This window comes from Polistes canadensis, unplaced genomic scaffold (assembly GCF_001313835.1).
Source record: "Polistes canadensis isolate GaletaPanama2010 unplaced genomic scaffold, ASM131383v1 scaffold_312, whole genome shotgun sequence".
Classification (NCBI taxonomy): Eukaryota; Metazoa; Arthropoda; class Insecta; order Hymenoptera; family Vespidae; genus Polistes; species Polistes canadensis.
In genome coordinates this window covers 157,895-171,921 of record NW_014569859.1, presented here as the reverse complement: position 1 = coordinate 171,921, position 14,027 = coordinate 157,895, and the positions used below count along the sequence as shown (strand labels likewise).

The 14,027-nt window shown below is 29.1% G+C and overlaps 3 protein-coding genes across 3 annotated transcripts; all 3 read left to right on the top strand.

The window, feature by feature from the left end:
• Positions 1–487: 487 nt before the first annotated feature.
• Positions 488–2,127, top strand: LOC106791495 (uncharacterized protein C45G9.7). The gene is made up of 3 exons (XM_014757152.1): positions 488–867; positions 1,095–1,223; positions 1,309–2,127. The coding sequence occupies exons 1-3, from the start codon at positions 811–813 to the stop codon at positions 1,495–1,497; spliced, it is 375 nt and encodes a 124-aa protein (XP_014612638.1). The 5' UTR covers positions 488–810; the 3' UTR covers positions 1,498–2,127.
• A 1,834-nt stretch (positions 2,128–3,961) lies between these two features.
• Positions 3,962–5,294, top strand: LOC106791484 (protein transport protein Sec61 subunit beta). The gene is made up of 3 exons (XM_014757132.1): positions 3,962–4,255; positions 4,364–4,560; positions 4,751–5,294. Exons 1-3 carry the CDS (start codon positions 4,253–4,255, stop codon positions 4,836–4,838), a joined length of 288 nt encoding a protein of 95 aa, XP_014612618.1. The 5' UTR covers positions 3,962–4,252; the 3' UTR covers positions 4,839–5,294.
• An 870-nt stretch (positions 5,295–6,164) lies between these two features.
• LOC106791483 lies at positions 6,165–10,290 on the top strand. The gene is made up of 6 exons (XM_014757130.1): positions 6,165–6,507; positions 7,339–7,659; positions 8,046–8,207; positions 8,514–8,721; positions 8,820–9,015; positions 9,497–10,290. Exons 2-6 carry the CDS (start codon positions 7,477–7,479, stop codon positions 9,687–9,689), a joined length of 942 nt encoding a protein of 313 aa, XP_014612616.1. The 5' UTR covers positions 6,165–6,507; positions 7,339–7,476; the 3' UTR covers positions 9,690–10,290.
• The last annotated feature ends 3,737 nt before the right edge of the window (positions 10,291–14,027 follow it).

Below are 14,027 nucleotides of genomic sequence, written 5' to 3'. Positions count from 1 at the left end.
GTTAATTAGAGATTTGATAAAAAGTAAATAAAGGATTCAATTGAAAAGTGCATCTGTGAATTGGACGATTAATATGTCAGGCTATTTTATCACTACTTGACTGTATGACTAATATAGTTTGCTTTTTGTTACAGGTGATCATCGTTGGATTTATCATCAAATCTTCTGAATTCTTTTTTATTTGAGTGGCCTAAATATTGCTTCATTTTAAAATATATATATATAAATGCATTTCTGAAGGCACACACTTGTATAAACATTAAAAATTTAATATAATTATATTACAATATAACTATACTATATATATTATCAAAGTATATAGCATATACTATCATATACTATCAAAGAATCCAATATTCTTTGATAGTATTGTACCATCATCACTTTAAATACCTACTATCGCCCACTGGTTTTCAGGTTAGTAACTTAAATGAATGTGGTTAGGCAAAAAATGGTCTTGTGGGCTTCTATGCACTTCTGCATTCTTTGGCAATATTATGCATCGATATTCTTAACTACGCTGAAGAAGAGCGTATGTTGATTAGCATAGTTCAATTGAATATTTCAAGCTTTTTTAGAGAAAGTGCATCGTATGCATAATTAAATAAACAAAGGAATGAAAGTTAACAAATAAATAATTATTGTCGACGCTTAAACCGATTGTGAAATTCGGATTATTCTAAATTCTATTCACGTTAACATCACGTTGATTACTTTGACGTGTTTAGGGCGTGTGTGTAACTCGTGTCATCGCGAAATTTAGATTAATTTTTGTTAAAAAAAACCGAGTGTTCAAGAAAATCAGTCAAAATGTGCGCAAAAATGGCTTTTCAGCACCAAGCGGGCACCGCGATGGAATGCCTGAGTGTAAGTTTTATTGGGATTAAAATTTTGTTTATTTTAAGTTTACCTTGGATGATTCATTTCAATGATATTAAATGTTTCAATTGCATATTCAAATCTTGCCTTTTAGAACATCTTATTAATCAAGGAATTATTAATAATTCAAAAAGAGAGAGTTGTAAACAATATATTTATAACATTATCTTCATGTGTGATTGTGAAATATATAACATATCCATTTTTATCTATAGATACCGATAACTTTGCATAAAGAAACAGAAGTTAATGAAAACGGAGAAGAAGTTATGAAATGTGGATTTAAAATCGGAGGAGGAATAGATCAAGATTATCGAAAGAGTCCGCAAGGCTATACGGATAATGTATTTTAAGAATATTATTTAAAATCATAATTGTGTGTGTAATGAGTAAAGTTATCTAAGCTATAAAGAAATGTTACTATTTCAGGGTATATATGTAACCGAAGTTCACGAAGGATCACCAGCAGCTAAAAGTGGTCTTAGAATGCACGACAAAATTCTACAGTGTAATGGATATGATTTCACAATGGTCACTCATAAAAAAGCTGTCTCTTATATAAAGAAACATCCAATATTAAACTTATTGGTAGCACGCAAAGGCGTAACCAGTACTTAAGTTGGACCAAACAAAAAATATAAAATAATATTTATTTCATATTTCATTTTGACATAAAACTCATTCATTTGTGCATCGTGTCAGATTAATATCAGATAACGAGCAACAATGTAAAACTCATCAATGTCAGTGTTCTCAAGATAATGTATATCAATTGATTCTATATTAGTACGATAAAGAAAAACAACATTTTTGAAGACCGAATTTAACAAGAAACTTTAAAAAGTACAAACTGTTTTATAATATGAAATATCATCATATAATGACTATGGTGTGTACTAAAATCACTGAATGACACGTTGCAATGTGATGTTTTCCGTGTTCTAAAGACTTTATTCTTGGTAACAATAATTTAGTTTTATTAGATAATCATGAATACTTTAAATAATTAATAAGTCTCAGTATCAGGCATACATTTATTGTTGTTATATTTTATTGTTGTTGATAAAAAAGAAAATATGAATTATATGTACACCATATCTGACGTGCACCAGTAATGTTACTATTAATATTAATTTGGTACGTTAAGAGAAAAACGTTCAGATTATACTATAAATATAATGAAACAAAAGAAAAAGAAATTTATACAGAATTTTAAAGAATTTTCATAATATAAAAATGGTGCCAAATTTTCAATTTATTACAAATTTCTTACTTTTATAATTAAGTAATACTCAACAGAAATGATTATATACATATATATATAAAAAAATATTAAACTTATTTTACTTAATTTGATAAATAAGACAATTAGGAATGCGAGTTTTCAGAGTTGTCTTACTCAATGATACACGATTAAAAATATGCCTGAAACGGAACAAACGAAGGCCAAAGCGTTTCAATAGAATACGAACTTAATGCATTTTTAAAACAATTTTTTGACATTTCTACAAAGCAATTATAGTATCATTATTATACTATAAGAGTTCTACTTCAAAGATCGTTTATAAAAACAAAAATATGATGGAAATACCTATAATATAATTTGATTATGACTTACAATTTGACAAGAATGCTATTAGGTAATATTTGAGATTTGTTAGATGATTAGGATGCATGTAATAGATGAACTTCTAAGCATTTCATAAATTAATGATGACTATGTTTCTTTGTAGTATAACTACATTAACACAAGAAGAAGAATGCTTCACAAACAAATTTAATAACTTTATCATCATTTATTTTTATTCCTGAATTAAAATTCTAAATCTTTGAGAGAGAGAGATAGAGAGAGAATACTTTTATATGAATAAAAGTAAAATCATATTTCTTTTTTTTTTTTTTTTACTTTATACTATTGACTTCGGATACATTGCATATTATAAGTGAAAAGAAAGAAAGAAAGAAAGAAGAAAAAAAGAACAAAAGTTCCTGCACCAATGCGTGACTTCCTTTTCTATTTCCGATTGTAATAGTAAAGGCATTTGCAAATGCGCTGCTTCTCAATTACATCTTAAATATAAATTTTAAGCCATAACTGTGTGAAGCCTAGTCTATGAACATCAGAACTATCAAAGTTCAGACATAAACACACATGAAATACATTCATTATAGTGTATGATACAATATATGTGGGAAGAAAAAACTATGTATTAAAAAATTCGTAATGCTAAAAATTAGGTCTACTATTTTGGTGATGTAGAACATTGATTTCTAACAAAATATCATTTCGCATACAATGTTGTGAACAAATGTTGACTTTTTAGTGCTAATGTAGATACTCAAAGATTTGTTTTTTTATTAATTTTGATGAAAGAAATTCTGTATAAATAATATAGTATATATATTGCTTATAATAATTTTTTAATCTATATAATAATTAATATTCATACATATTTTTTATATATCACGATTATATATTTCCTTCATAAAACTATAAACATATAAATACTTTTTCCAAAGAACCAAAATATTAGACCTAAAGTTTAAGCTGTGAGGCAATATCGAAGATTTAAAAAAAAAAAAAGAAAAGGGCCAGCTTTTAATAAAAATTGTTTTTCTCAAAATGGTTGGCACATTTTAGTATATTTGCGAGTATATATCATAACTCCTCATATACACATAAGATTAAGGTACAAATACCGTGTTCTTTATAACGAATTTATAAACATTTAATTATGATTCAAGTATACTCTATTATACATTTCTTATTGATTTATATATTTTTTATTTTGTCACATGAATTGTAGATGAATACCGTGATGTTATTAAAAAAAATACCAAAGAAATTGTTAACAATATATTTTCGTCGTTGGATGCTTTCCTTATAATCCTTAGTTATTAAAAATATTTCATTTATTCCTAATATATAAATTTTCGAATACAAATGAAGAAAAATTGAGGGTATTTGAATTAAGCGCCAATTGCGGATGACGCGAGCAGCGCCCTTAAGTGTCGAATTTTATAAGCTTTCATGAAAATTTACCTTAAATGACGCAGCCAACGAGGAAGACGAATATAGCCGATTTCGATGACGTGTCAGAGATGCACCACGTGTATCGTATACATATGACACGTCGTTGATCGGTGCACTTCAGACGGAAGCGAGTGTTCAAAACGTAATTTCAAGTGATAGGCAAACGGCTATCGTTTAGTGCATCACGAAACTTCCAATTATTCATTTATATATCCGTCCTATTAAACTTCTACAACGTTAGAATATTTGACGTTAAAGAATTTGTTTTATTGACTACAAAATTACTACTGTGATAAAATACTTTTCGTTTGAAAGTAAATTTAATTATCAGAAACCACAATGGTAAGTAATACAATGAGAAAATAGAGAATTTTATTACTTTTTTCTTATCCTTATTGATTGATTTCAAAGTAAACGATATTAACAGAAGAATTTGTGTGTTATTTGAAGCCTGCTGCACCTAGTGCAACGTCGGTTGGATCTGGCGGTCGTTCACCTAGCAAAGCTATAGCACCTAGAGCAGGTGGCAGTGGTACTGTCAGACAACGCAAAACTGCCACTGCTACATCCTCTAGAAATAGAAACACTGGTACAAGCTCTGGTGGTATGTGGAGATTTTATACGGATGATTCGCCTGGTATCAAAGTGTAAGCTACTTATTTATTACTATTGTCTGACTTAACCGATTATTTGTTGTAACGTATGGGTATATTTATCAAAGGAATAAATATACCATACACTTCCTTCCTTTATGATTAGCAATAAGAATCTCTTTTATTGGTAATTAATAAATCTTAGAAAATATCAATGTAATATATAATATGTTTATATATTCAGAGGTCCTGTACCAGTACTGGTTATGTCTCTCTTATTCATCGCATCCGTGTTCATGCTTCACATTTGGGGAAAGTACACCAGATCTTAAGGATACAAAAATTATGTTAAATGGGATTACATCGCAAATAAGACTTATCAGGAGGAGGAGGAGAATGTTTCAATTACACGTGTAAGATTAGCGAGAACTGTTAAACATTAATTTTACATAAAGAGATTTGCTTTTGTATTAACCATGCAAAGTGTGATTATTCATGCAATGCATCTTCTTCGTCGAATGTGCATCCACTTGACGCGTGTCTATTACAAACTTTTTACACTTCCTATAAGTAAATCAATGATTCCATTTTGAAATTACATATATTTAAAAACAAAAAACATGAGATAATAAGTTAAGTTCAATGTACAAAAGGAACGTAACGTCGTTACCTTCCTTCTTGAATCTTGTTGCAATTTATATTTAGGATATTTAATTATTATTCTAATAACATTCATTAAAGGTACAATCTTATATTATTGGAATAAACATAATTTATTCTTAACACAATGTCGCGTTATATATTATTTTTAAATAATAATAATAATAATAAAAAAAAGAAAAAAAAAGAAAGAAGGAAAAAACAAAACACTGCCACGAATTTCACAATTTGTTATTTTCTAAAATATCATCATCCCTCAACTGTTTTGCTCACGTGAATCCATCCCCCTCCCTAATACGATAAAGGCGCACAAAATTTAAATTGATTTGCATACATCCCCTCTCAATCCGTCAATAAATTTAAATACCCTCCAAAAGTAAAGTACAAACAAATGAATTATAAATGCATTACATTATTTTCTTCCTATAGAAAGCAAAAAAAGAAGAGAAGAAAAAAATAGAGATACTTCGGTTGGGGAAGATTTTGACCATCATCTTTAAAACCCTCTTTCATCGTTCGTTAGCAACTTTTTGTGCACTCTTGCGCATCCTATCGATTCGTTGGTCCAATATGCGCAGATTACTATGCAACTATTGCGCAAAAGGGAGGGTGAAAAGAAAATATAGAAAATAGGGGTGGATGATGTTCAATTGCGCACGCTCCTCTTACTGACTTTAAATGATACCGAGAAGAGAGAAAGAGACGGGTAGAACAAACACGAAGGAAGATAGAAAGAGGTGGGTGGGTGAACGTTGAATGAAAAAAAACGGAAAATAATAGTGTAAGAGTAAAAAGTGAGAAAGGAAGGAAGAAAGGAAGAGTGGATGGAAAACAAAGAAAAAATATAATATAAGAAAGAGAAAGAAAGAGAGAGGGAAAATGGATGGAAAAACAAGGGTGAAAAATGTAGTAAAAGAAAATAGTTAGAAATTAAAGAGGGTGGAAAAAGAAATAGAATAAAGATAAGACGTGAGAGAAAAAGAATTGTTCTTGGGGGGGGTGGGGGGGGGGKAGAGAGAGAAAAGAAAAAAAGCGAACGAATAGTTTAAGAAAGAAGAGTAGTGGGTGGAGGATAAAAGAAAAGAAAAGAATAAAAAATAATACGAGAAGGAAAAAGAAAGAGGAGAAGTGGAAAATATCGTGGAGGCTACCGCCGTCAATGTGCTTTTACTTAGTTCGAAAATGTAACACGTGATCGTGGTGTAGAACACCTCTCGTTTTAGATTCGACATTGAATTTTCGCCGGCGTTAGTAGTCGTTCCTGTTTCTTCCTCCAACGTGGACGTAAAACGTCCAAAGGAAAAATCAGCTGAAATGAGGCACCAGCACACCTCGCGAGAGGTATTATAAAATAATACATCCTATAGAAATTATATTTTTTTCTTCTATCTTATTTTCTTTTTATTTTTCTCTCTCTGTTATATCTTATAGTATTCAAATACGATATATATATATTTTTTGATTTTTTTCTTTTCCAAATATAATTTGATATTATTCATTGAGAAAGAGAGAGAGAGAGAGAGAGAGAGAGAGAGAGAATCGATACGCGTTCAATATTTTCATCCTTTCGAGATCGTATATCTTTCTTTTTTGTGTCGTTATTATTATTAAAATTAGAAATGAATAGAAAAATAGAAAAATAATGCAATATTTCTTAACATTATTTACTTTCTCTTTCGAGACTCGTCTAATATTTTGTAATTTGTAAAAACAAAAAAATACACGTATTTTCTCTTCTTTCAACTATCTCTCTATCATCATGCTTCTCATTCATTCGTTTATCATGTTTTTGATTCCTGCAATGCGACGTATGCAGATAATATAATACTTACATATCTATGCGAAATATATAGTCTAGCAGTGATCCATAATTCAGTAGTTTGATAGTTTCGATGTTACTTATCTAACATAAATTCGCGCCAATATGATTAGTCGATTACGTAAATGAAAAAAACAAATTATTCGTTAAATATTTTGTTCAATACTTACGAAACTAAATTAATTAATTAATTCATTAATTCATTCATTCATTCGTAACACAAAATAATAAATATTTCAAAGTAATTATATCGAAGAACAATAATATTTCTTTCATATTATTTTAATTAAACGAAACAAAATCAAAATATCAAAACAATACTAATCATAATAATAATAATAAACGTTTCACAGATCCACAGTAGATAATTCGTATTAAAAGAGACTAAGAGAACGATAAAAGGGGTGAAGGAGAAAAGAAGGGGGTGGAGGAGGAGGAGGTGGAGGAGGAGATAGAAACACCGCGGTGAAGAAGCAGGAGGAAAGGGAAAAATGGCGGTGGATATTTTAGACGAGGATCATTTGGCCGTGAGCGCAATCGTTACGGTCGGAATGCAACTGATATTCTTCACTATAGCTGCTACATTTCAGCTGGACAAATTGACGGACTTTGCCGGTGGCACAAATTTCATTATACTCGCCCTTCTAACTTTTTTTCTTGGTCAAGTGGGCAAGGTATTACTAAAAAAAAAAATACCAGACGCTAATTATAACAAACACTTTTCTTCTATTTTGCTTGTGCATCATGAAGAGACGATGATGTGTAATAATTTATGCGTGTCGATGCTCCTAAGATGATGATGATGATGATGCATGTGCATCCTATTATTATTCAACAAAAATATTTAACTATAAAAAATATATGCCAAAAAAAATTTTCATTTATATATATATTTATATAACAATAATATATATTATTTATAATAATCGTTTGATCATATTTAAAATCATTGTTATAATATGCACATACGCGCGCATGCATCGTGTAAAAAAAAAAGAAAATTGTACGCGAGATTAAATTATTTCTAATTAAATCATATTACATTTTTCATTTATCGCAGACTTACGACAGCCGGCAACTTATGGTGACCGTATTTGTCTGTCTATGGGGTGTACGATTATCGGGATATCTTCTCTACCGAATCGTTAAGATTGGACGTGATAAAAGATTCGCAGATCGTAGGAGTAATGTTATTCGTTTCGCAGTATTTTGGACCTTTCAGGTACACACACACTTTGCATATAGAATATATTTACTCTATTAATAATAATAATAATAATAATTTATGAATCTATCAAAAAGAGTAGATATCGAAGAACGTCGTGTATGTTTTATTGGAATAAGAAATAGTTATTACTGCCAATATTAGAAGCCAAGATTTATTTTTTTTTGTATAATATTTATTACATCATACATATGCTTGCTATCGATTTTACAAATCATCTGCCAAGTGGGTCGAATCTTTTATCATATTTTATCATTGATAACTATGTGTAAAAACAGCATTTTTATCTTTCCCCATTGGCAGGCTGTATGGGTTTACGTAGTAAGTTTACCGGTGATAATCATAAACTCACCACGTCACAAAATCCCACCGGCGCCAAAAACGATGACCAATTTTGATAGTGCTGGTACTGGTTTATTCATAATTGGGCTCGCTGCGGAAACCTATGCTGATTTACAAAAGTTTGCTTTCAAACAGGATCCCGTAAATAATGGGAAATGGTGTAACGATGGTAAAGTTCTATGTATATATATATATATATAATGAAATATTAATTATAATTGAGAATAATATATAATACAATTATGATCACATATAATATAATTATAGGATTATGGAGATTATCTAGGCATCCTAATTATTTCGGAGAAATCGTAGTATGGTGGGGTATCTTTGTAATTTCCTTGAACGTGATTGAAGGAGCCGAATGGGTCGTTATCGCTTCACCGATCTTTACAACGATCATCATCCTCTTCTTATCGGGTATGCCTTTGCTTGAAAAGGCCTCGGATGAGAGATATCGAGAGTAAGTGTTTCTATTTTTAAAATTATCGTTAACAAACACTTTCATATTACCGATATATTATAAGATACTTCAAACTTTTTCTTCGTAGAGCTATTATTATTTATCGACGAAATCGATTGATTGTCTTTTTTTTTATAGTTCAATCAAAAGAAAAAGGAATTTTAATATTAATAATTTAAAAATATATATATATATATATATATAAATGTATAAAATAAGAATTTTATTAGAAAAATATTTATGGATCATAAATTCGAAGCATCTAATAAAAATAACTAACGAAATATATTATTCTCGTATAAATTGAAATATATGTTAAAAAATTATTCAACAATTTCATTTTTATACAATCAATTTAATTATTATATTATTGAAAAACTTTTCAATTCAGCTCATATACATATATATACATACAATACTTACCTTCAATGTATAATTAGGAAAACAATCTAATGAAATTCGTTTGATGTTTTCATTTTAGTAACGCAGATTATCGTTATTACAAACAATCAACGTCACCGTTGATACCAATTCCTCCATCGATCTATGTCGAAGTACCACGTTTCCTGAAATTTGTTTTATGCTGCGAATATCCATTGTACAATTCGTTAGATGCCAAACCACGTTCTGCTGTGACCGAATCAACATCCATCAGTTTGGCAGCATCAACGTAGCTGTAGCTACACGCCGGACGTCCAAATTCTGAATCCGGCGTGCAATCAACTACTACTGCAACAGCCAGTACAGCCTTCTAAATAATAATAATAATAATAATCTTCCCTTACTAGTAGACCAACGTTTTTTATCGATTATATTATGACAGAGAAGAGGATAACGTATAACAATAACTTAATATTGTTTCTTTGAACCCACAATCGATATTTCGAGAATTTAATCTCGTTGTTGTTGGTCATCTTTTCACGACTTGTTATCTTGAATGAAGAAAAAAAAAAAGGAAAAAAAAAGAATGCACTCGATGATGGAAGGAAGGAAGGATAAAAAAAAGGTCATCTATATATTGTTATTATGTCTTTAGTTACCTCAGGAATATATATATGTATGCATGTTATGTATGAATGAATCAAAATGAGCATGTGAGTGGTGTGTATCTCTATTTAAGTTGACAAAGATTTCTTCATTTTAGTCTTAACAAAAATGTCTCACGTTCTAATGATAAATTTCTTTATATATTCTCTCTCTCTCTCTCTCTCAAAAGTGAGGTGTTCTTTTTTAATTTGATCTTTTGAGTATAAAGAAAAAGAGAGAGAGAGAGAAAAAAAAATAGGACGTTGAACGTTCTATTATTTTAAACTTGGAAGAAACAAACAAATTGTTTACGGATTTTTCTTAACCGGCTGGTCCCGGATTATTGAATGATAAAAATAAAGGGTTGAGATATATGTATACATATTATATGTATATGTATATGTATATTAAGATCGTGTGGATAAAAATAATATGAATTAGTATTAACGGGATATCAATCTAATGTTCCAAACATTCCGTCTAATCTCGCTGCTATTGTCGCCCCTTTTTCTAAGGTACAAATTGACAAAGGATGTTTCATTAATTGATTATTAATCGATACAATATTTAATTAACTTGAGTAACTTTTTCGAGATTACGATAATAATCGAAAGATTTATCGAGAGTAATTTATCTATCTATCTATCTATCTATCTATCTTTCGCATATAAAAATCCATCCGCGATTAATTGTTATTTACTCGTTTTCGATGGTTAAATAGAAAAACAAACAAACAAAAATATATATATATAATGAAATGAATAAAAATGAAAATTAAACGAAAAGAATGAAATAGAAAAATGAGAAAGTTATATTAATTAATTAATCGGTGATATTCGAAGCTAAGTGCAAGGAATAATTAGAATGGAATATAGTTGTTGCAAGTAGTTTCGCAATTAAAACAAAAAAGTAAAGTAAAGTTAAAGTAAAAATAAAAGAAAACAAATTATAAACAATACAATTTTAGGGGAGCACATCAGCAGTGTGTTTTGCTCAGTTTTTTGATCGCTTTGAGCCTCGTGATCGATTAGAAATATAACACATAAATATTTTCGTGGTAATAACAAAAAAAAATATATATAATAAACAAATTAATTATTATATATATACATGCGCATTAATGCGATAGCCGAATCGAAGCAATATAATTAAGAATCGTAGCAATAGCGTGGTCTCGATTTAAGAAATATTCAAAGTTCTCTAATTTTTCTAACACACAAAGAAAACCAAAGAAAAAAAAAAAATCAGAAAACAAAGAAAAGAAATAAAATATTCCTCCCCCCCCCCCTTTTGTCAATGATAAAGAAACAACAACAACAAAAATAATAATAATCTCTAGCTCGTGTTTATAATTGGTCAAAAATTCAATAATAAAAATGAAATTTAAACGAGACAGAAAATATATACGACATTTCGATCGTTAAATAAATAGCAAAATATAATTGTCAATTAATTGTTCTGACATCGTCCAATTGGTCACGCAAAAAGTTCCATTAATAATGTCCCTTAAAAATTATAATAATGATAATTAATCAAAAATATATTATGCATCGACATAAGAAAAACTATGTCATACGTCGTTGTTTAACAAAAAAAAACAAACAAACAAAGATAAACATTTGATAAAACGTAATCGTGCTACCTCGATTTGATTTGGGACCGAATATATTTATTGTAAAAAAAAAAAAAAAGAAAGAAAGAAAAGGATATACTTACGATTACTGTAAAAAAAAAAAAAAAAAATGAAATTATATATACGCTTTAACACACTGTCGCGCCATTTTGTCGGTGATTCAAACATACACAAACACACACACACACACGCAATGGATTACTAATAAGAAAATTTCAACGCACGTTTAAAACGTGAGATAAAAAAGGAGTTAAAGAATAAAAAGATAAAATATGTAGAGCTAGAGATAGAGATATATTCGATGTATAAAAAAAAAAAAAAAGAAAAAGAATGCGTTAATAGTTTTTTACCAGATACGTATGTATAAATAGTACGTATAATATTTATGTACTATATATATATTATTATTATTATCGTGACTTTATCGACTATGATTAATAATATTAGTTTTTAGTAATGATGCACAGTAGAATCCCTTTACAACATTCTACTTATTCTTCTTATCATTAATTAAAAAAACTATATATTGTTTATAAAATTGTAGCAATACAAAACATATCTTAATAATTGAGAAAAGATAGAGATATTAGCGTTGATATAAATCGTTAATCGAAAGATAATTAAATAAAAAATTAAAAAATTAGAAAAAAAAAACCAATATATAATAAAATAAAAGGAAAAGTAAAAAAAAAATCCGTAAAGAAGAGATTCGTTCGATAGTGTCGTAATTATTAGATTATAATCTGTATTATTAGATTTAAAATCGAGGATACTTATTAATTATCTGGCCCCAAAATGTGAAATAAACGAGTAATAGGAAAAAAATTGCCAAGAGATCTCGTCGTTGATAAAGATTAGCACAAAATACTTAAATTGTACGATATAAAATAAATCGTCGTTGATCAAATGAGAAAAAAGAAAAAATCACAAGGGTTGTTTTCTTACTTAATAAAATTAATCATTCATTCATTCATTCCTTCTAGTAATCCCACCTTCCTCTCAACAACAATTTAATTAAAATAGAAACCAAAAAAAATATAAGTAAAAAACGAAAGATTATTTTAAAAATAATAATAATAATAATAATAATTCATCATCATCATCGTGGAACAATAAAATTCCAGACGAATTTCTTAAAGATCACGTTATATTTATAAACACATTTTATTTGTTCGTATGTATATCGTTAATAAATGGTGATATAATAATGACAATGAAATGTATAGCGCCGAGCATAAAACGAGCAGTCATATTATAATTATTATTAATAATATTCCTCTTACAATAATCTTACTGTATTGGGGTGTGCCTACCTACTGTGCTGCAACTGGATGGTCTTGTCCATGTGTTTTGTCACTAATTTTATATTATTTATTCGTAGTTAATAATAATAATCCATAATAATTGTAACCACAGTTTTAAACGTATGCATCGTCCTAAGTATAAACATCTCCACACACTAATTTATATTTTGTTTTCCTTTCCTTTCTTTTCTTTTCTTTTCTTTTCTTTTATCTTTTCTCATCTTATCTCATCTTTTTCTTTTTTTTTATTCTTTTTAACCCCATCTCTCCTTTTTTTTTCTTTTTATTATTACTTTTTTTCTGTTTTTTTTTTTTTCTGTTGTTGTTGATTTGTTGTTGGTTGTATTCCCCACCCCTTCCCCCCCCCCCACCCCTTCCCGCCTCACGTGTAATAATAATAATCGTCATTAATAATAGTGTAAAGCTACTTAAATATAAATGTGTATTATCCTCTCGTGTGTGTCTCTTTGTGGAATATTTGCAACTAACCGCATTTATACGGCAGTGCAATATAGAAAAAACTTCAATTCCCGTTCGATAACATTTAATACATCAAATGTCAGTTTCGATGAGTGAAAGACACTTTGTATTACGTAAGATTAAATTACCCTTAATGACGTTCGAGAAAAATCATCATCATCATCATCATCATCATTTTCATCATCATTTTCATCATCATCATCATCATCATTATCGTCGTCGTCGTCAACGTCGTCGTCGTCGTCATTTCTATCGTAAAAAACTATGAGGAAAGAAAAGGGGGATGGAACACAGTTTTTAAAAAAATAGAAATGACAATAAATGTGGCCGGGGGAGGGGTGGGGTTGCGGTAAAGGAAGGGAAAGGGAGGAAATGTAAGGAAATGACGTGTAAAAGAAAGAAAAAAAAAAAAGAAAATAAGAAAAATAAAACGAACAACTTAATTAGATTGTAAAATATCGTCATATTCGGTCGGGTGGTCGTTCATTGTTAAAAAATAAAAAAAAAAATCGCAATAATAATCATAATCATAATCATACATAATCTTAATCTTATAATATATAACTTAT

Coding starts and splice junctions, on each gene's coding strand:
- LOC106791495 (XM_014757152.1), top strand. CDS start 811: ATGTGCGCAAAAATGGCTTTTCAGCACCAAGCGGGCACCGCGATGGAA. Junction 868..1,094: donor CCGCGATGGAATGCCTGAGT/GTAAGTTTTATT, acceptor TTTTATCTATAG/ATACCGATAACTTTGCATAA. Junction 1,224..1,308: donor CGCAAGGCTATACGGATAAT/GTATTTTAAGAA, acceptor TTACTATTTCAG/GGTATATATGTAACCGAAGT.
- LOC106791484 (XM_014757132.1), top strand. Junction 4,561..4,750: donor GATTCGCCTGGTATCAAAGT/GTAAGCTACTTA, acceptor TTATATATTCAG/AGGTCCTGTACCAGTACTGG.
- LOC106791483 (XM_014757130.1), top strand. CDS start 7,477: ATGGCGGTGGATATTTTAGACGAGGATCATTTGGCCGTGAGCGCAATC. Junction 8,208..8,513: donor CAGTATTTTGGACCTTTCAG/GTACACACACAC, acceptor CCCCATTGGCAG/GCTGTATGGGTTTACGTAGT. Junction 9,016..9,496: donor TCGGATGAGAGATATCGAGA/GTAAGTGTTTCT, acceptor TTTTCATTTTAG/TAACGCAGATTATCGTTATT.